General features: G+C 39.3%; 1 protein-coding gene across 14 annotated transcripts in view; it reads left to right on the top strand.

Moving 5' to 3' along the window:
* Positions 1-22,809, top strand: part of LOC108504119 (protein SOGA3-like) — a 55,647-nt gene that overhangs the window by 15,542 nt on the left and 17,296 nt on the right. The window contains exons 4-7 of one of the 14 annotated variants that reach the window (XR_001877018.1): positions 11,673-11,744; positions 12,370-13,536; positions 14,836-15,172; positions 21,518-21,624. Coding sequence is in view for 8 of the 14 variants with exons in the window: in XM_017828798.1 (XP_017684287.1) it covers positions 11,673-11,744; positions 12,370-13,545; positions 14,165-14,269 (1,353 nt within the window). In the remaining 6 variants the exon portion in view is untranslated. The other 13 variants (XR_001877017.1, XR_001877026.1, XR_001877023.1 and 10 more) reach the window with 13 other exon arrangements.

Genomic DNA, 22,809 nt, shown 5'->3' with positions numbered 1-22,809 from the left:
TGGAGATGTTGGGGACCAGCAAGGGCTGGCTTCCTTCTGTGATTTGGGGAGTTCTGGGGAACAACACAGACAGCGGGGCAGGGGTTTTGTCAGCCAAGTCCTGGTTTCACCGTCACCCCATCAGGGTGACCAGATTGTCAACCAGGTTCAAGGTGATGAGTCAGGTCTGAGGTGCAGCCAGAAAGCCAATCCACAGGTGTATCAACAGAGTCTGTGGCTGGCAACAGGAACAACTGTGGCGAGCTAAAGACACAGACTCACATTCACTGCATCTCACATAGCTCAAACAGGACCTGGAGCCTCCTGGGCTGAGCTGAAATGGGGCTCTAGGGCCTGTGGGCAGGCCCTAGATATATGATTCTATGAAATGCCTGGTAGTAGGGTACAAAGAAGGACTTGGACACTTTTCGGTGGTGTTCAGTGACAAGACAAGAACAAACTTTTTAATGAACGTGGTCAAACACGGCCTATAGAAGAGGAGACTCCATCCTTGGAGAAATTCAGGACTGTACAGGATAAGCCCTGAGAAGCCTGCTTATCTCTGCACTGAGCAGGGGGACTGGACTAGATTTTTCAGCTTCAATGGCTCTGTGCTTTTTATCAACTCTGTGATGTGTACTTATTAACAACAAGCAGAATCTGATTTCCCATTTTACAGCAGAGCATATAAAAATGCCAATTCTGGAAAGGGAGAGAGGAAATGGTTTGTGGGTTACTTCTGTCAAGCAGGAGAATCCAGGGTTTTTCTAAGCTGACCTTCTTCTCAGACAAAACACAGGAGTTAACAGGAAGTCAGAGGCAGCTACATGCTATCAAGCAGGGCATTTTCTCTAAGGCACTGATAGGCACAGTGGTTTGTGCATCTGCTTGTGTTCTGTGCCATATATCTGTACATGTGTGTGTCTGTGGGCAGAGTACTAAACCTTCCTTCAGGCAGATACCTCACATGCAGTAAGGGGATTGATGTATGAAGAACAAAATGTAACAAAGAATGTATTGTACACAGTACAGGGGAGGGGAATACTGCCCAACAAATGGCTTCTGTGGTGGGCTGGACAGGAGTAGAGACTGTGTGTGATTATTCAAGGCAGCCAGCTGATTCTACATCAACTACAAGTGTGCTAGTTGTGCTTTACCTCTGAACTGCCCTGGAAGTATGTGACACTTTGGAGAGCAAATTGGCACGTTTGACCCTCTTCTTTTAGACTCCTTCATATTTTAGACCCTCTCATTTGCACACATTTATAGCCATATTCTATAGTGTATGTCACTTGACAGGGAGAAGGCCCAGCTATAGGGTGTGCTGGGTTCTGGCATCAGCCCAGTGGGTCTTCGAAATCACGTGGAATCAATACTAACCAAGAACAAGAACACCTGGCTTTTGATGTTTTGGATTTTTTTCTCTTACTGCAGTGTTCATGATATAAAGAAATGCAACCCCCTGGCATAGGTAAGCATTCCAAGCACTGCATTTCTTATTTTGAAGTAAAGGGCAGTGGATTAACCTTTCAGATGTGCAGGTATGCTTTTCCAAAGTGTTTGTTTCTGCTGAGATGTTTTGATATGTTATGTGATTTTTCCCTATCCATTGCTAGTATTAACAACTGCATATATTGAGATGTGTAGAATGGGACCTCCAGGTGTTAAGCCTGTTTTGCTCTGTCTCATCCTGGTTACATGATTGTGTTAATTCACTTTGGCTAGTTTAGAAATAAATCCAGGTTAGGATAACAATGAAGCCCTTTGCTTACATCACAGACGAGTAGGTGCACTTAGAAGGTATTTGCCATCAGTGTTGTGTGTGATGAGAGGCTTCCACATCCCTGCAAAGCATGGCTGATGATGACATCCAACTGGCCTGATTACCAAGAGCCTGTTATATTACAGACTTGGCTGAATTATTTTAAATTTACAGATGCTACTAGTTTAGATCTTTGATTAAATGATTAATTAGAAGCACCAGTAACAGGGCCTCAGAAGTAGTTTTGAACTGGAACATTGCCTTGCTGGTACACATAGATACTCTTAAAGGTTTATTTTCCTTGTGATGTGCTTCTAGGAGCTTCATTTTCTTTGTGGTGTGCTTCTAGGAGTATTGTTGCTGAGTTTCCAAATTTTGGTTGGGCTTCATGTGTTCAGAAATTGCGAGGCCAGAACTGTATTATATGATCAACTAGTCAGGTCTTCTGAATAACATGGGTCATAAAATACCCCAATTAAATTTATTCAGACTGATGCCTACATTTCAGAAAAGGGTTCTTGTCTGTATTAAAAATTGACAGCTGAGAATAGTCTACCACAGCTCTGCCTAAACTGTCTCAGGAACAGGTAAAAATTTGCACCTCCCTTCTCAACTGAATTTGCTAGTTACCAGTCAGGAAATATTTTCTTACTATTCCGCTAAATTCAAAAGTACAGAATCAATGCTTTGGTGTTTTTTTGTTTGTTTGTTTGTGGTTTTGTTTTGTTGTGTTTTTTTTTTTTTATTTGGTTTGTGGTTTTTGTGGGTTTTTTTGTTTGTTTGTTTTTTTGTTTTGTTTTTTTTTAAATCTTCATGCCTAGAGTTGATATCATTTAGCCATTTAAAAATTAAGTATTTAACCTAAGTAGGGAATTTGACCTCCCTCAAAGGAGGAAGGTGGGCACTACTTTGAAGTGAATCATTCCACTTGTCTGAGACTGGTTTGATTCTGTGGAGAGGCATATCCATTTCTAATTATTGCACAGTGAACCTCAGTTTTGACATCTACATCCTGCATTAAACCTTTTGGTCACAAAATTACACCTTGATATTATTTCAGCTGATTACTGTCTATGACCCTGTAGTTTTTTTCAGAGATGTGGCTTTTCAAGAGGTCTTCTCTATTCTCTAAGCTCTTCTCCTGTTGTCTTAGCATAGTTGTTACTCCTTGTTCTTACATGTGTATTTCATATTTACACATATTAAAACAGATATTTGATTGCTCCAAGGTTTGTACCAGTGAGTGTCCTTTTCAATATTTAATGTTTCTCCAGTCTTTACCCTATCTGCAGCCTTAATCCAATATTATTTTATGTGTCTTTTTTCCAGATAGCGGCAAAAAAATGTTAATTAGTGTAGGATGAAGACTTGATTCTTGCATAACCCCATTAGGGTTGCTGTGGCAGGTGATTTGCTGGTTCACTGACATTTATGATAAATTCTGAAGAGTCAGATATTTGTTCATGGTAGCTAGTTAAAAATGCATCCCAGTGATCAAATATTTATAATGAGCTGATGACTGTCAAGCTTCTTTTCAGAATGAGATTATCACATTCCTAGCAAAGAGAACCTTTAAATAATAGTCTTAAGTCAACCTCTGCATTAAGGTTTTAAGTCAGCTTAAGAGCCACAGTCCCCTCCCTTGCTGAGAATAAGCTTTTCCCTTAAGAACCTGAGCAGGAGAAGTGTTATCATTTATAAGGACAAGACATGGATCACAAGTCATAGGTCTTATGAGCCTCTTGAAGTCAGTGAAGCTGCTCCAACCAGTGCTGCAATATTCTCCTTCCCTCATTTCCATCTTTGCATTGTTGAAATACCAGGAAAAGTATTGAATGCAGGCTTATGTGAGATCAGAGTGGTACCAGAGAAAAGTAGATATGGGGATGTCCAAACTCCTAAAACATCTTCCTTCCATTTTAGCTTCTAGCCTCCGAAGTTTTTTTTTTCTAGAGCATACTCTATACAACTACTTGAAAGGAGGTTGTAGCCAGGTGGGGGTTGGTCTCTTTTCCCAGGCAACTATCAGCAAGACAAGAGGGCATGGTCTCAAGTTGTGCCAGGGGAGGTTTAGGTTAGATATTAGAAAGAATTTCTTTACAGAGAGGGTGGTTAGACATTGGAATGGGCTGCCCAGGGAAGTGGTGGATTCTCCGTCCCTGGAGATTTTTAAAGAGACTGGATGTGGCACTTAGTGCCATGGCCTAGTAACCACAGCGGTAGTGGATCAAGGGTTGGACTTGATGATCTCTGAGGTCCCTTCCAACCCAGCAGATTCTATGATTCTATGTTCTTTACATGAGCTGCTCAAAATGTAGATTTAATTTATGGTAGGATCACGCTGGCATAACTTCAGAGCACTGCAGAGACTGATCCTCTGTTTTCAATAATCTAAGTTCCCAAACACCTTTGAAACTTCCCCATATGTTATATTGAGAAAAATATTTTTCAGTCAATTTACAAAAAGCTAGCTTTAGAATAGAACTTTCCCAAGAAAATACAAGCAAACAAAGAGACCAAGTGTAATAGAAGACCCCTCCTTATAGCCAGAGAATGGAGTGATGATTGCTGACACAACAGCTGTAATTCTTTCCCTTGTTAATAGAAAATCTTCTGCTCACTGCTCAGGCTTCTAGACCAAGCGCTGATTTCAGAGTTTTTTCTACCTGGATTCATCTTAAATTTTAGCATCCTTTCAAATGAACTCTAAAATCCGATTTTTTGTGAGACGTCCCCATAACTGGAGGTATTGTCAGAGGTGTACAGTCTCATAGGGCAAGCTTCGAAGCCCCTTTCTCTGCTGTGTGCCTACAAACACACACAGATATGTGTGCTTGATGCCATCCTACCCTGTGAATCCAGGTGAGGGACTGTGAGGGCTGTCTGTGCATTTCATACAAATCTTTAGTATGAAATGAGGATAAACACAAACGTACATGTTTGATCAGCCCACAACTTTGCAAACTGGCTTCTGTATACATTTCCAGCAAGCAGTGTAGAGGCGCACATTGTATGCAGAATCATACTTATTTTCCTTCTCATTACTTCTCATTTTCAGATGAACCTTTTTTTTTGGGTATAGCAACTACACTTTGGGGTTTTTGGGTATAGTAATTACACTTTGGTTATAGATATGCATTTTTGTAACCAAGACAATGAACTTAGTCTGGTTGCTTGCACTTTTCTGTTCTCATGAAAATCTGTTTGCAATCTCTTCTGGGATATTACTCTAAGAAGACTGGAAAGCTCTACATGTGATACTAGGTGTGAGAATGAAAACTCTTTACATTTGACAAAATCTCATATGTATTTAATTCATAATTGCCATATCCATGTTTGTGCCTGTGATTATTGCTATTGTTATGTGGTGATGGTTTGAACTATGTTGACAGGCTGTCTGTCATGCTGGCAGTCTCAGATAAGGACTGGGGCAGTACATTGGACTAGGCGTTGTGCAAACCCTGGCAAAAAGACTGACTCTCTTCTCTCAAAACAGACAAATAGCTGAGTTGACAAATAAACACAAACTTAGGAAGCCCTAGGAAGAGGTTTAACTGGCATCACTATGAATAAAATACCTTATTCCTGCACTTGCATTCCAAAATATTCATGGTATTCTGCGATTTTCTTTTGCATTTCAGGATTAGGGAGCCAAGTGTAAGACGACTGTGATTTCTCCATCCGCAATGAGGCCTAGTTGGATAGCACTGGGGAACTAAGCATATCTAGCTCTTCCATCTTTTTAAAGGGTCAAATGGCAGGAGACCTCTTCCTCCTCAGATAAATTGCTTTCACTATTTCATGATATCCTGGTGGATGAAGGAATGTGTAATCACAGGAAGCAAAGTATCAGAGTTTGGCCAGATATTTGACCAGACCATAGTGAGAGCTTTGAAAAGGCATCTTTCATCTTCCATTGCTCGGGATTTTTTTCAAATAAGGAAAAGACAGAAGCAAATGTAATCAAAGCATAAATATGCTGCTTCATTTATGCACTGCAAAGAATGCTTTTACCTAGTTATACCACAGAGTTACCATTATGTGCTCTGGCAATGTGGTTTTTGTTCAAATTGCAAAAAGTTTCTCTAGATAAAGTGCAAATGTTGTGTATCTTTTTCCCTTTTATTTTTTTCTCTTTTAATTGGCAAATGAATAATGGATCTGAAAATGATAACTGAAATAACTCCTAAATAAATACAAATGAAATAATACAAATATTGGAGGGCAGCTCCTCTTTTCTCTTCTACAATATGAAGTCATGCAAAAGACTCCATGAGAACTATTTTTCTCCCTGTATTGAAGTAATAAAGATTGCTTTCATTTTGTATTTTTCCTCAGCAGTGTTTTCAAATACACCAGTTTTAACATGAAGAGAGCATTACTAGAGCTGGTGGGGATATGCTTAGTATTTGCTTCATGGACAGGGAGGATGTGCATCTTTGTATTTCAATTATCTTTTGCTTTTTCATATGTGCCTTAATTTTGCAAGGAAGCAGAACACAGAAATAAGACTCCCCCTGCTCTTGAAGGGTGGTGGGAGGAATAAAGTGTTGTATTATTCTATGTACTTGTACCAGTGACAGACAAGGCCAGTATCTTGAGTTGGTTGCTGGCAAACTGCACTGATAAGAGTTGCAGTATAAGGGAGACATTTTAAAAACAATTTTTTTTTTTTAGGAGAATAGGCATTTTCAATTTGCCAAAATGGATAGTGTCCATTTAGTTTTTACTACATTAGAGCTAGTGGCAGAAAACTTGAAAATATATCTTGTGTCAGAGTTCATTCAGCTCCGTGAGTTACCCAGCCATACTGATTGAAGGGAAAATACAGGGCAAATTTTAATTTCCCTGGTCCTTGTCACCCTGTATCAGACAGAGCCAAGTTTGTACAACCCAAAAGTTGTTCAATATTCATCAACTTTTCAAGACTGTAAAGATGGTGGTAGGTTTACTCTGATATTTGAAAACTCTGCAGATGTGTCACAGTTGGGAGGCAGCTAACCATAATTGAGTACAGTACAGTTTTGTGCAGATGAGAAGGTTCAGTGGTAGCAGTGGAGATTCAAGGAGCTGCACACCCTTTGCCTTAGCCTGCTCCGTGAGAAGGGATAAGGGCTGTTCTGGGACCCATGTGCATGCATAAATCCTTTGATGCGTCAGGAGTTCCTCCTGTGCTTTCCTACAGTAATTTTTAGATAATACCCCTAGATCAGGCTTGAAATAATCAAATCTGAGAATCTTGAAAAATATTGGTATGTTTTGCTTAAGACTTCTTTATTAATTGCTGATATATTTACTGTAGCTTAGAATCAGGTAGGAAGAATTTGAGTTCATTTTATAGCTTTCCTACTCGGTGGAGCATGATGCAATTATTTCTGCATTGTCTTACTCTCAGAGTAGATTTCAGGTCTTTTTACACCTGAGAAGCACTGAGCATGACAGGTGATGTTTGGACTGCACATTTGGCTTGCAATTTAGGGCTGGCAAGAGAAGGATTATGCCATCTGGTCTTGAGAAGTGCTTAGCATCTCCAGCAAGACATTGGATAAACTCCAATGAAGGTCACTGGGGATTTGATGCTGCTGAACATCACAACTGAATTGCCCGTTGCGTGTGATCTGGTGTGCATCTAATACAAATATTATTTGCAGTCTTATCTAGGCTGTGGACACTTCTCAGCATTATCAGAACACACATGCAGCCCCATGTGTGCTGGCTACAGTGAATGCTAGAATAGTCAGGTGACACCCAGTTTTACCTCACAGGTAAAGAGGTAAGCAGAGGTAAGCACAGATTGTACAATATAATGATGCATGCCACAGTTACTGGTTTTATAATCCCCAGTACTGTTCAAATGTTTCATTAATACTTGAGCAGTTTAGCAAACTCCTCATTGTCATCATCATGGCTAGGCTTTGTGAATGAAGATTTGGGAAGGGCTCTACCCATGTTTGTTACAAGCGCGCTGGTGGCTAAAAAGGCCAACACAAGATAGACATGTCTGACTGCAAAAGGCACAGTAGAAAGACTCCTTAGGTAGTAAATTCTGCAAGACATGATTCTTTCTGCGTTGTCTTTTCTCCTCGAGAGTGATCTTGTGTGCTTTCTCAAAAAGCATCAGCAGCGTTATAGATGTTGTGTCTCCAGACCTCCCAATTGGAGGCCAGAGTAGACCAGTTATGTTGATCAATATGGCCAAGGCTGAGATGTTGTTTCAGGGAGTCCTTGTATCTTTTCTTCGGGGCTCCTCTCTTGCAGCAGCCGGTGGCAAGTTCACCATAAAGCAAGATCTTAGGGAGACAGTGATCCTTCATCCTTGAGACGTGTCCTGCCCAGCGCAGCTGTGTTCTCAGCGACATGGCCTCAATACTTATGACAGCTGCTTGCTCTAGAACAGATGTATTGGTCACATAATCTGACCAGTGGATGTTTAGGATTGTACGGAGGCAGCGTTGATGGAAGTGTTCTAAGAGTCGCAGGTGGTGGCGGTAGATGACCCATGATTCAGATCCATATAAAAGAGTAGACAGCACTATGGCTTTGTAAACACTGATCTTTGTACTTTTCTTCAAGTGTTTATTTTGCCAAACTCTTTTGTGGAGTAGAAACAGTATTATATGCATTTTTTTGCTTATTCTTGGTTCAAGGTTATTAACACCATAGCACTGTCTGGTAAGCTTTACAGATCAGATAGTGCAAAAGGAGTCTCACGTTTCTTGCTTTACTGTTGTCATTTTTTTAACTCATAATCATTAGAGTGAACTGAATATGATTTTTTAAATTATATGGAAGCAAAATTATCTGAGCCTCCAGACTGTCCTTCACAACAAACTTTCAAAAAACCAGTTCTAGAATATGAGGGACTGGTTTTTTGCTACAGTTGAGAAAACAGTAGAGGTGGCTTTTAGTGGCACTACAGTAGATTTCGTGGTACACTGTGTCATGGGAAAAATATAGCAAGTGGTGAATTATATTTAGAGGTGATCTAACATGAATGCTTTTAAATAAACAAATTTTGTATATGAAGGTGGCTGAATCACTCACCCAGTCTAACTTTTGTTAGTGTGTCAAAACAAGCAACACGCAATTTTAGCAGTGTCCAGTTGCAGGGGTAATATGAAGATCTGCTTGGAGAAATCTGAGTTACTATTTTTTGGCTTTGCCATATGTTTTCCTTTTTCTGTTTTCCCGCAATGGATTTCTTTTTGTTAGCAGCAATAAATTTTTCCATGTTGAGAACTGGATTGGAAGAGTGCAGTAGTGCAAGGCTTGAGAGAAGTGATAGAAAGCGTAGCCACTGTAAATTGTGAAATGCACCTCTGGAAGAAACTCTCAAAAATGTAGTATTTATATATAGCAGGATATACTTCTTGATATGTGGCATTCTTTATTTGGTATGAGCATTGCCTCTGTGCTCTGGCACGATGTTGTGGGACACTGATTTTGCAGATATCGTTTATCAGCTGAAATGTGTGAGATCTTAACCTCTAGTGATCAGAAATCGTCTCATGGTGTTTTTCATAAGTAAAGAAATCATACCAATTCCAGCTGGGCCTAATCCACTTACCCCAATCATCCTGCTAGTTGAATTGTGTGTGTTCTTCATTGCTTTCTGCTACAAAATTTTGTTGCTAAGCACTGTCATTTCATTGGTGAATAATACAAGCTCTGTGGATGATTTGTTGTAATTCAAGTAGAGCAGAATAGAAAGTGCTGCCTTGTCATTACATAGCCACAACTACTGTTGTAATTAAAATGTTGCTATCCTGGCTACTAAAAGGAACACAAAAAATATAGAGAGAAAGGAGAAAAACAAGTTGAATTTTTCCATGTCACACCTAGAAAAGTACTTTTTCTTGTTTCTTTTATCTTCTGAAACGTTGTAGGGTACACAAGAAGTTTCAGCTCAGCATTTCAGAACTTCATTATTTCTGGAGAGATGCTGAGCTCAGCAGGGTGAATAAAAGGCATTTATATAATCAAGCAGAAATCTAGTTTAACTATCCCTTATTTGTTTTATCAGTCAGTGGTATTGGCAAGAATCTGGAGCATGGAGAAATTTGTGGTGCTAACTGATTTAAAAGGGTTTTTTCGAAGTGGAAATATATAGTGGTATAATTAATGGTAATACAGAGGAGAAACCTGCTCCTTTGAAAGTTTAAGGCTTTATAAATTTGCCAATTCAGAAAGAAAAACAACAAAAAACTCCTCCAAAGCATATTTGCTATTTCAATAATAGGATAACTGATGGGTGACCCCGGAAAAGAAACAGTTTGTAGACTGGATTCAGAGTTGTTGGATTTATATTTAGAGGGAAGAATAAGTTAGTTAAACTATTTTCACGTCTTTTCTGAATTACCTTAGAAACCTGTGTTTCACAGCTATCCAGCTATGATCTGTGATTGATTTTATTATTTGGTCTGCTGAGAGCATTCAATGTTTCTGGAAGAGACATAAGAATTTCAATTCTAATTCTTGGTGGACACATCATTGAATTTTAGTTCTGACTCTGAATCTGAGGTAATATTTAATTGCTTAATTCTATAGCAAATTTGAGCAAAAAACCTCATGAAAAATCATCTCTTGTGGTTGCTCAGATTTATATGTGAGTCGCTTCTATGGTATTAACTTTTCCTTTCGAGTGAGCAGTCTATGAGCATAGGATTTTTTACTGGGGTTGATCTGCAGAAAAAAGAGAATGATTGGTACCAGCAGACAAATACTGCACAGGATTGTTATGTACAGCAAACCTGCCCACTGTACTCTGTTTCTTGAGGATTATGAACATATTTTATTTCCCACTCTATGGAACTGAGTGGCTTTTAGATAGAGCTGGATTCTCCCCTAGCTGGTGCAGGGAAATGCATGTTTCTCAAAGGCATGAAGGGTCCTTTTACCAGAGAATAGTCTCAGAGGGAGATGGTGTTGGTTTTATCACTGTCCTGCCTGGGGAACATAAAAACTGGGAACAGCTGCAAGTGGAGTGTTATGTATTAACATATTCTCTAATTTGCTTTCCTCTCTCCTGCTGTTTTCTCGATGATCTGTATTGAGTGCTGCCAGTGGGATAGTGGTGGTTGTTTTCCACTGCTGCTGTTTTCCCACTAACAACCTTTCTGCTGTCAGCAATTACAAGATTTTTGCTGGATACACTAGCAGGTTTCAATTCCAATGCATCCTGTTTCAAAAGCAGGCATTTCTTTTCTACTCACTTGGGCTACATAGAAGAATAGAGGACACCAAAGAATCTTGCTCATATGGTGGTGCATATGTGTGTTTGTGTGGTGCTGTTCTTGAGCTAACGTGCTCTCTCGCCAGGTCTTTGTAGTCCAAGCAGTTTTAAATTGTATTTCCTTAAATAACTTCTGAAAACAAAAAAAACAGCGACCAGTCCTATGTGTGAGTTTATCTGCAGTGTACACTTATGGAGCCGTGACTATACTAGGACATGGAGAAAGGTGTGTTTGTAGGTGTACTCTGATGTCAGCTGGCAGATCTCAGAGATACTTTTATGTAGCTTTACTACCACAAAGTCTAAGGCTAAGGCATTTTTAAGTGCCTTAGCCTAACTAAGGTTAATGCCAAACGGGCAAGCTGGGTTTCACTGCTTGTCTCAGCTTTCCCATCTGTAAGTTACTACTTGGGATACCTGCTTTCTTACCATTCTTGTCATGTGTTAAGCATTCATAATGGATTAGTCTTAAAATGTGTTGAACAAAAAAGGTAACTGATTAAACCAAAGCTTTACTTGTATACCATTGCAGTGTCATTTTTGGGCAGCTGTGTCTCCCCTCTGTATTTGGTATCTCAAAAATTGGAAGAAATTAATTCCTTTATAGTTGCATCTTGCTATATTTTGAAATGAACGATACATGAATTGTATAGCTCTTTAGTGAAATATTCAGTGCATCTCCTTTTGTTGTAATTGCAGCAATCACTGAAAAGGAGAGGGAGCAAAGACCTTCCAAAATCAGAAAAAAAGTCACAGCAGACACCAACAGAGGTATGTTGCAATAACTGTAGCCTGGATTCTTATGCGCAGGCTTCAAGGACACTATTGAAATGGGGTACATGATTTGTAGATGTGCCCTTGGCTTGCCTTTTGCTTTGCCCTTTGTTTTCCTATATGCTGTGAAATGGAGAGGTCTTACCCCAGATTTGCAGTCAGACACCACTAATCTCAAGGACCACCTAAACAAACTGTTGGTACTGTGAAAGAACCCTTCAGCTTTCATCTACCTGATATTTTAGAAAATGTAAATGGCAGCACCAGTGAAACAAGTTTATAGGCTCTTTGTGTGCTGACTTCAGGATTTTTGAACACTGTAAAGTCTATGTTGCAAGCCTAGAAAATATTAGGGTTTTTTACAAGCCCTTCTCTCCGCCCCTCACTATGTATTTTCTGTGCATATTTTAGTCACAAGTAAAATATTCTTTTCTCCTCTTTTATGTGTAAGTCCTTACTTCCCTCTTCTTAATTTATTGATCAGTGAAAGAATGATTGCAGAAAAATCTCATAGTGTATAAAGCCATATACCTGTGATTGTTAATCTTGTAAGTTAAGACTATCCACTGGAGGTCTCCTGTTTGACATCAAATTTCTTCAAATAATTTTTTTTTTTCCTAAGGAGGACAATGAAGACCTGAAATGCCAGCTACAGTTTGTCAAAGAAGAAGCAGCCTTGATGAGGAAGAAAATGGCTAAAATAGATAAAGAGAAAGACAGATTTGAACATGAGCTGCAAAAATACAGATCATTTTATGGGGATTTGGACAGTCCCTTGCCAAAAGGTGAAGCAGGTGGGCCACCTACCACAAGAGAAGCTGAACTCAAGCTTCGATTGAGACTTGTGGAGGAGGAAGCTAACATTCTTGGGAGGAAAATAGTGGAACTAGAAGTAGAAAATAGAGGACTGAAAGCGGAGCTTGATGATTTAAGAGGAGATGATTTCTCAGGGACCACTAACCCACTCCTGGGAGAGCAGAGTGAATCCCTGTCAGAATTGCGACAGCATTTGCAGCTAGTAGAAGATGAAACAGAATTGCTGAGGAGAAATGTAGCTGATTTGGAAGAACAAAACAAGCGCATAACAGCTGAGCTGAACAAATACAAGTACAAGTCTGGGGCCCATGAGAGCTCTAGGCACCATGACAATGCCAAGACAGAAGCATTACAGGAGGAGCTAAAAGCTGCACGAATGCAGATCAACGAGCTGAGTGGCAAAGTCATGCAACTCCAGTATGAGAACAGAGTCTTAATGTCCAACATGCAGCGCTATGACTTGGCCTCTCATCTTGGAATCCGTGGGAGTCCTAGAGACAGTGATGCAGAAAGTGATGCAGGAAAAAAGGAGAGCGATGATGATTCCCGCCCTCCTCACCGCAAAAGGGAAGGCCCCATAGGTGGGGAAAGTGACTCTGAAGAGGTGCGCAACATTCGATGCCTGACACCCACAAGGTCTTTTTATCCAACACCATCCGGGTGGCAGAAAAGCTTCACTGACAGGCAGCAGATGAAGGACATTCGCTCTGAAGCTGAGCGGCTGGGCAAGACAATAGATCGCCTAATTTCTGACACGAGCACCATCATAACAGAGGCACGAATTTATGTAGCTAATGGTGATCTCTTTGGACTCATGGATGAGGAAGACGATGGCAGCAGAATACGTGAGCATGAGCTTCTTTACCGCATCAATGCGCAGATGAAGGCCTTCAGGAAAGAGCTCCAGGCTTTCATTGACAGACTCGAAGTTCCAAAGTCTTCGGACGATCGAAGTGCAGATGAACCTTTGTCAGTGAGTCAGGTAGACTTTTACTTATTACGGCCTACAGGTAAAAAGGCTCTGCCAAGCAAATTAAGCCTCAAATTCAATTTATGGCACGTGAAAATTCTTTACTCTAGGCAGTGGACCACAATCACTATTTCTCAAATTACTTAAAATCCCTATTTGGCCATATAAAAACATGTTCTACCAATAGAATTGTTTGTGAACAGTGAATAAGTCTGGTCTCCTGGAAATTAAAATTATGTGCTAGGAGATAGAAGATTTTACTCCTTTCTGGCTTTGCAACTGCATTTTGACAGAGTTGTGCCTTCATTGCCACTAAAGGCAGTACAGACGGTATTTCTGGCACACGAATGAACATGGTTGTTTTCTTAGTGGTTGGTTTCCTGTTAAATGGATAAAAGGAAAATTTTATTAATTTTAAACAGGAAGAATCAATAAATTTCAGAAATTATAGAGAATATGGCAAACCACGGATAAAAAGAAATCATGTGAATCTACTTTATGGAGTCACAAAGCCACACAGTAGTGTGAATACTGGAATTGCTGTAACTGATTGCGTCTTGTTGAAGGCCTATGGGTCACTGCTTGCATGCAGCAGTGACAAGAATCTTTTTTGTGGTTCATTTTTGTGCAGAACTGTCTCAGAGAGGTTTTGGGGAGCAAATTCCTTGCTGACTCAAGATCTTTTGCCATGAAAAATGAAAATTACCAACTCTTATCTTATCATGCAGTCCTATAGTTGGCATATCTTGTTATTGCTCATGGAATTACCCAATGTTTTGTAAGTCTCTTGCTGTGTTAATTTATTTTGTGCTGTCTTGCTAGTTTACAGTCAAAGTAGTTGCCAGGTGAAGCTGAAAGCTATTCTTATTCCTATGCTGACTAATTAGTCTTTTGTTTCCTTGTATCAGAAAGTCACAGACGCAGTGAGTTTAAAGCTAATCAATTACTATACATGTATTGCATGAAATCAAACAGAGACGGCATTTAGCATGCTCACTTTCTGATCTAGCAATAGCTCTGAGCTTGTAGAGCTCCCATTAGCTTAAAGGCAGAGCACTGCATGGACTTACACAAATTTAAAGCAAACTAATTAGTATTTTCTCTAAACAAGTAACAACAAGTAACATTTAACAATTGGACATTTCAGGGCATAACCATGCAGAACTCCTGCTGAAGTAAATGGGAGATGGGCACTTGGTCCCTCCACAAGCATAGTCTGATTCACTATTTATTTTGTTGAAACTTTGGACTTGCTATTCCATTAATTGACTGTTCTTTTTGTCTTTGTATTTACTTTCCCAGATGTTCCAGCCTATCATTTTACTTATTCTCATCCTTGTATTATTTTCATCCCTTTCATACACAACAATATTTAAACTTGTCTTCCTTTTTACACTGTTTTTTGTACTGTAAGCCATTCCTCATTTACTGTTCATTGTAGTGTTATTTTCAGTTTGTTTATTTTGTCCACCCTCCAAGATAAGAAGTGAAAGAGACATAATTTTTGTAATAGCCACTGCTGTAAAAACACTGAAGACTACTTGTTTGCCAAAACCAAAAAAAAAACCAAAAAAGCTGCAAAAACCATACCAAAAAGTCACCCAGTTGAATAGGAAACCTGCTCACCACAGTGTTCCAGGTAAGCAAACAGACAACGGTATTTTTCACTTTCTCTGTTTTTATCATTTTTGGATAAAAGTTTCCTGGGTGACTGAAACCATTTTAATATTTATTAATTTGCACCAAATCAGAAACAAAACAGAAATATGCACAGTGGGTATGAGGACTCTGTTACTTTTCTCTTCCCACTCCCAGAAACAGAATTTGTATTCTAGCCACATATGAATAGTAAAATCGCATTCCATGTTTATTCTGCAGTTGTATATCACAGCTTGTATATATGTTTTGCATGACTGTGATGATGATGTTTTCCAGGACTGTATTAACATGGATTAGACACCCTGGAGGGGACAAAATCAGAATGCTTGGTACATAAAGCACTCTGGAACTGTGTCTAGGAGCTGGAGCCCCTGAGAATGAGATGCCTGAGGAGGAGGTATCAGAGTAGTTTAGGAGTCTTCAGAGAGATAGGGGCTGGCTGCGTTCTCTCTATGCTCTAGAAAAATGGCCACGCTGGAGTCTAACTTGAACTGATGAGAGTGATGTAAGACACCTCGTCTCATGTTGAATTTATCAGATAACATTTCCCAGTCTGTAGCTACCACAGCTTTACATTCTCCAGGTTTCAGAACGAATTTTGAATGAACACGGTAACTCTTGGCTTGCTGAGTGACCCCTATCTAAATATGCTGTTGGTAGCCAACCACCATAGGTGAGGGAAGCTTGTGTGCATAGGTGTGCATCAATAGTCACTGAATATTCCTGTCTTGCTTATGAGAGGCTGAACTAAGAATACAGGCAACTCATTACCTTTCTTTCGCACTTACATGGGCTGTTCCTACAAACAGTAGATCTCCCGCTGTGAAAACCTCATCTGAAATGTCCAACAGGGCTCAGTTCTCTTTTCTGTTTTATTCAGCCTATGTTGAAACCGTTAAGTCCTGCAAATGTGAATTCTCCAAAGGTGAACAAGTATGTGTATTAATGACATTTTTTTCTGCAGTTGCCATGTTAAATAATCTAATAATGAATAGTGGTAATAAAAAAAGCAGCTAGCCATAAGGATTCCCTTTGACTTATGCTAGCACTTTGTTCACTTAACCCATTCCCAGTGAGAAAAGTTCATCTCCACACCTGAGTTGTGCTCTGCTACTTGTTGAGAGACACCGCTTTGAGAGAAAATCCTCAAAGGGCAGCAGAGGTGGAGCAATAAAATTTATGTTTTAAGAACAAAAAAATAGTAAACTCAAAATATTTGGTATTAAACAAATATTGTATTTTTCTCCTTGTTTGTCTAGCTTTCCCTCAGCATACTCTGCAGGTGTAGTAACCTTATAATTTAAATTATTGACCTCTTTGATTTAAATACTTATTGCTACCAGGGGATGCTGTCATTATCTATTTTATACTTAGCAAGATATGTCTAAAGGAAATTAGAATCAATATATGAGATAATTAGATAGCCTTGACTGGTGACCCAAATAAAAAGAAAGTCAGGCCCAAACTAATTTTGAGGAGTTTCTAAGCTGCTTTCATATGTGTTCAGACAAGAGATGGAGCTAACCTCTGCACAAACACTGGCAGTTACAACCCCATTGCTTTCTCACAGTGTTTTTTTCTTGCATATAGCTGAACATTTCCTAGGCCTAATTCCATTGGGCAGCAACAAAACAAATCAAAGCTGAGACCTTTCGAGACATTTAGGGAGCTATTGCACAGGCTACAATCTGAAATAAAAGCACACCAAAGTATACAAAATTATTTTAGAAGTTCCCCACAGTCTTTGACTCTGTGACGAGCATGGAAAATGATGAGGAGCCCCACAGAGAAATCTCAGTGAGAAATGAGATGTGTTTTTCCTGTCTTTTTTCATTCTCCTTGAAGGCAGGAATTGAAGTGGCTTATCTGTTTCACACCAGATATTGCATAATTTAAAAAGTTGCTGAGAAAGCTAATAAAATCTGTATGAACATTTATTCTTCGCCAGAAGACAAGATCTAGCCAAAGAAATAAATGTTCTGTCTTGTTAAATTGAACTTAGTATTAAGAAATGCAGCAATTATACTTGCAAGAAAGAAAGCAGACTCTGCTCACTCATTTACTGGCCTAGTGGGCAAAGACCACTTCACAGGTGAGTGAATAGATGCAGCTGAATACATCAGCATCCTCTAGCAGGAATGCAGGGGAGTCAGGCTGGGCAGAGACAGACAGAATACTGCTGATTCACTGATTCTGCCTGCTGCATAGCTTGTAATTCTGAAGAGCATTTATAAGAAGAGTACAGATTTTAATTGCATGTGGCAAAAAGCTGGATATGCCAGGTTACCTATCAGTTCAGGTCTCACTTAGCAGATTCACGGTTCCCATTTTGTAACATTCTGGTGAAATATTAACATTCTGGGAAAAAAAAAGTCATTGAATTTGAACCATGAGATTGCCTTAATTTAACATTTCTCTGAAATATTACTTTCTGTTTCCTGTGTTCCCAAGGAATTAATTCCATGTTCTTTCAAAAGGAAAAATCTTTCATCTAGAGGTCTCGTTCTGACATTTTTACATTTGTGTAAATTGGCAGTTCAGCGCACGCTGTGTCTCACCTAAAAAAATCCACTGCGCAGGCTCGAAGGGTTAATGACCTTTCCCAAATCTTCTCTCGCGAAGACTGGCCATTATTATAAATTGGCAGTAACTCCAATGAATTTTTATGTAATTCAGGGAAAGATGTATTTTTTCCTTTAATGCAACCAGATAAACTCAATTGTATTTGTTTTCTATTTAGAGCCAGCTCTGAATGCCCTGACAAAATTTCTCTGCAAATATTTTCTTTACTGCTACTGAAAAATTCCCTTGAAGTTAGAATGATCATCTTCTCTAGGATCAGAGATATTTCTTTCAACCAAGAATATCTGTGCCTGAAGTTCCAGTTTAGAGATAGAATAAGTGTCTGCTGACACATGTCACCAGTGTTTCAGAATCAAAACCAGAAGAGAGCAGGTGCTATAGTGCAGAAAAATGCCTGGCAGTCGGAAAATAGAAAATTGCCAGAAACGTGGCTGTCTAGATATGTGTTATAAAAAAAGATGAACTGCACATGAACTTTGGGAGTTGTTTACGAAAACAAGCAGAGCTTCAGGGTATTACATGCCCTTTCCCTTAATCACCCCAGAATCTGATAGGTGAGTAGGAGACTTCTAAAGGCATCAGTATCACGGACATAGTTCCCATTGGCTTACATGCCTGTCTCTGATTTAATGCCAGGGGAAGTGATATTCAAACCCAACTTTTGCCATTACACATGCAGTTGCCTATGAGGAAAATTACAGTGGCTCTATTTAAAGTAAACATCTAAACTATCTGCCACCGATTTCCAATGTAACCTTGGAGAAGCGACATGACATAACACGTTGTTTGCTCTGTTTCTCCACTGAGTTATGTTACTATCTCAGAAGTGCACAACAGTAAGAGGAGACAAAATTTTTACTCCCTTCTGCCAGTTTTGTGTATATATATACCAATTGTATATATCCACTCCTGAAATGTATATACCAAGATTACCAAGATGTCCATCATTCAGGAATCTAATGTTGTGGATGGGTTGACTGCAGTGACAGCTGTGCTCTTCCTTCTTGTCACTAGTTTATGTTGCCATAGCACAATGGGTGTGCCATAATCAAACTAGTGCAGCAGAACCGAAGATGCTCTGAAACAGTCTTGAGCACATACTATTGTAACCAGAATACACACTACCCTGAGTATGTAATCAGATTATAGCCCATGCTGAAACTCATGCTGCTTTGCCTCCAGTCCTGCATGATGAAGAGAAATTTAGCAGAGGGCTTGTTTCAAATGCCCTTGCACCTTTTGTTTGTTGAGATGCTGACTTTTGACACAAGTAGAGCTGATGCCAGATATAGACAAAATATGCTTTCCCGGGGAAGCAATGTGTTGAATGTAATAAATCTTCCTGCTTATTTTACCTGTGCCAGAGGGCAGAAAGCCACATCTGCTGCTTTGGCCCCTGCTGCTGGAGGAGAGACAGTAGGGACAATTTTTGTTAAATAACTTCTTTTCCTCAAAAGCAGAAGTCACTACTGCAACACTTAAGGGTATATAGAATAATGATCCCAGGTTTTCAGAACTCACTACATGTTTTCTTTGTCTCAATTTTATTCTGTCTTTCCCATATTAGGATGAGTTTAATGTGGCCCTTTGACCTATGAGATGGGTCCAGTGCTTGTCTCCTAATGAGCCCTTCAGTCTCACACATTTCTAATTCTTCACACTGACAGAAATGTAGGCCTTTGCCTGAGTGAAAACTCAAGCCTGGGATTTAATCCATTGTTTTCTTTAATTTTACTCCTTTTACTTCAAAGAGTTCACACAGCAAGACTAGAGGGATTGAGTTAGCAATATTAAAGAATAATAGCCTATGCTGACGGATAAGAGTAAAAAAACATATCTTAGGAGTCTGTCTTCATGTGCAGTGGTGCAGCTGTGCTGGCTTCAGGGAGGAGGCTGTGCTGTGGCACCTGGCCTCCAGCTGTGGGCTCAGTTCTGCTCCCAGGCACTCCAACATCACCCCCAGCCATGTCAGCTGGTGTTTGTGTCCTAATGTCACAAAAGAAAGTCACACTGTTGCTTTATTTTTAAATCCTCAGAGTTTAGAGTCTGGGGATTTTCTTCAGGAACATTCAGTCGAGTACTTGGGCATCTTTGTTCAATTTTTAAATCATCTTTAAAATTTTCACAAACATCCCAAGTCCCATTATTTATGTTACATAGGAGCAGAATAAGCACCCCAGTAATGTATTCACTAAGACTTACTGCTAGACCATATAAGGAGAAAAAATGTGTTTTCCCTGAAACCTGATTTGGTATTTACTATAAAATGCACCCAGAGCTAAAATCTTTATACTGTGCATGGATTTTATCACAGATAAAAACTTACTGTTCTAAAGACGAGAGTGCTGACTAAGCAAAGGTTGTGTGAAACCTCGTATCATGCCCTTTGTCTCACTGATCCTCTTGTCATCAGCTGCTCTGCCTGCAAAAATATATGTCACTCCTGCTTAGTGCATTTGAAGACACCCAGCTGATAGCAGGATTTATCCAGTTTTATGCTGCCTGAGTCAAGTATTTTGGGGCCCTTCTCTAGGTACACGTGGGGAAAAATGTTCTCTGAAATGTGAATTTACTAACTGTGCCTCAGTCACTGTCCACAAACACATCCAAGCACAAGTACCCAGCAGGGCAATGGTATGTGTGTGTGAAGCTTCCACCCAAGGGTCTCTCTCAGTTGCAAAATGAAAGCAATTTAACATACAATGCAACAGGAGAGTTGTGGGCAGAGACAGGAAGAGTGAGCTGGGCTCCTTGTGCCTGTGGCTCAGCAGGGGGAGCAGCTAATTTTCGCCATGCTGGCTTCAGAGTCTCCTGTGGACTTAGACTTGCTGGATCATTTTTGTCACATACATTGTCTTACCTTGCCCCATGCTAACACTTGCTATGGGCACTCCCAGTGATTTATATCCAGACCAAGGTGGTTTTGTACCTTCCTTACCAGACTTATGCCGGAGATGAGTTTCCTTGTGAAAGGGAGACTCTCCATCCAATTTCAAGTGCTTTGCTTTGTTGAGACACCAAGTGTCTTAACAGACTGGAGAATCTGATCCAGAAACCTTATAAAGTATCGGGAATATTTGAGTATATACCAAAGAAACCATTATTTTCATTCCCAGAATGCAAGACAGTAGGATTACACAGTGCCTAATAATTCCACACTTCATAAGTAAGAGCATATTTAGAGTACAGAAAAAGATTTTAGAGAGGAGTGGTTTGCTTTTAGCTCTTTAAGATAGCTGTTAACTGACAAAACCTTTTGTTGTTGTTCTGCTGCTTTAAACAAAACTCTCTTTAAAAAGCAGTTTATGAGGATCAAGTTGCAAAGCTCAAAATAATCATACTGAAAAATAAAACCCTGAAAGCTGGGTCTGGAAAACAGCAAAAAATCTGGACCACAATAAAAGAAACCTAAAATTGCCTATTGTCATAGCTTTAATATTAACACTATCTGCTTTGGCAAGCTTTAAAGACTGGACTGCACTATAAAACCTAAAAATGTCCTGGACTTGGAGTTGTTTACACAAAATATGAAGAGATATAAAGTTACAGAGCTGGGGGCTGGAAGAGGTGGCTTTAAAACCATCCTCCATGCACTGATGTCACGTGGAAGCCAGCTGCGGGGATGATGCTGAACGGAACTGTTTTTCAGTTAGCAGAAGTTGAGGAGTTATTCAAAGAGAGTTACAAATACCACCCCAGTTGAAAGGTTGTGTCTTGCTCAGCTTTCTTATTTCTTTTAAAGATCAAGATTCACAGAACTGGATCCCTGCTAGTTATGTGTTTCATTGCTTTCACTGCTGCTTAGAAATGGACAGAGAAACTTCTAAAGGATTTCTTATTCCATGAAAGGTATGGTTGCAGTTTATTTTAAATCAGTGGTTTTGAACACTTTAGATTAAAAAAGAAAGCATATTACCGATGCAGCAAACAGTTATTTAAACATCTAATGTTATTTATGTGTAATGCGATGTTCATGTATGTTATATATGGTCTTTATTCTTAGAGAAAGACTTCATTAGTTCAGTTAGTTTCTTCAGTGCAGGCAGAGATATATTAACAGAACAGGAATGACGGAGCATTGTGACCACTTGTCTTTCTTTTTCTTTCCTTCCTTCTTTCCTTCCTTCTTTCCTTCTTTATTTTTCCCCTCTCTTCTTTCTTTTCTCTTTTTCTTTCTTGCTTTCACTCTTTCTGGCTCTCATTTCTCTCTATTTCTTGTTTCTTTCCCTTCCCTCATTCAACTGTACTTTCTTTTTATGGATAAAGCACACAATATTGTGACACATGGCACATGATTATAACTGAACAAATACATATGTTTACAATTTTCTTAGTCATCCAAAATACAGCACTTTGTTGGAAATATAATTTAATTTCATTTTTTTCTGTAAAAACAAGGGAAGATTTGTGTCTCTGAATGGTTGTGTACATCCAATCTAATTAAAATCTGTTGAAAAGTAACATCTTGGCTGATGTCAAACAGATTATTTTCAGAAGTTGATAGAGGTTGTTTGCAAACTATTTTGCATTTTTAAAATGTGGATGGAAAGGGAATGGGTATGATATGAGGGAATATTGACTAACATCAAATTGTTGCTTAAAACATTTTTTGCTTGAAAGGAGGAAGGACTAAAGGAAAATGCAGCTCATGTAGACAAAATTGATTATTTGCTTGAATTTGACTGCTGTAATGAGCTTCTGACCTTGTCTAGGACATGCAGAAATTGCCAATACTGCAAGAGCACAGATACTGTTCTGATCTACAGAGCAAATTATAATGTGGCATTTTACATGCCTTTGCATTGCTTAAGCCACATGAAATACCCATGGGGACATCTTAGTGCACTATACAGACAGAGGGATACTACCAAAACTGCATATTGGATTTTATTGCTAGTAGGGGAAAAAGCAAGCAACACCCCCACCCCCAAAACAAAACAAAACAAACAAAAAAAAAGGGGGAAAGAGATGCAGAAATTGGAGTTAAAACTCTCTGAGGAACTGATCCACTGTACAACAGGAGCAAAACTGTAT

The sequence above is a fragment of the Lepidothrix coronata genome, unplaced genomic scaffold (genome assembly GCF_001604755.1).
Source record: "Lepidothrix coronata isolate B3197 unplaced genomic scaffold, Lepidothrix_coronata-1.0 Scaffold5, whole genome shotgun sequence".
NCBI lineage: Eukaryota > Metazoa > Chordata > Aves > Passeriformes > Pipridae > Lepidothrix > Lepidothrix coronata.
Note: the sequence above shows the minus strand (reverse complement) of the source record. Positions and strands in the feature narration are given on the sequence as shown.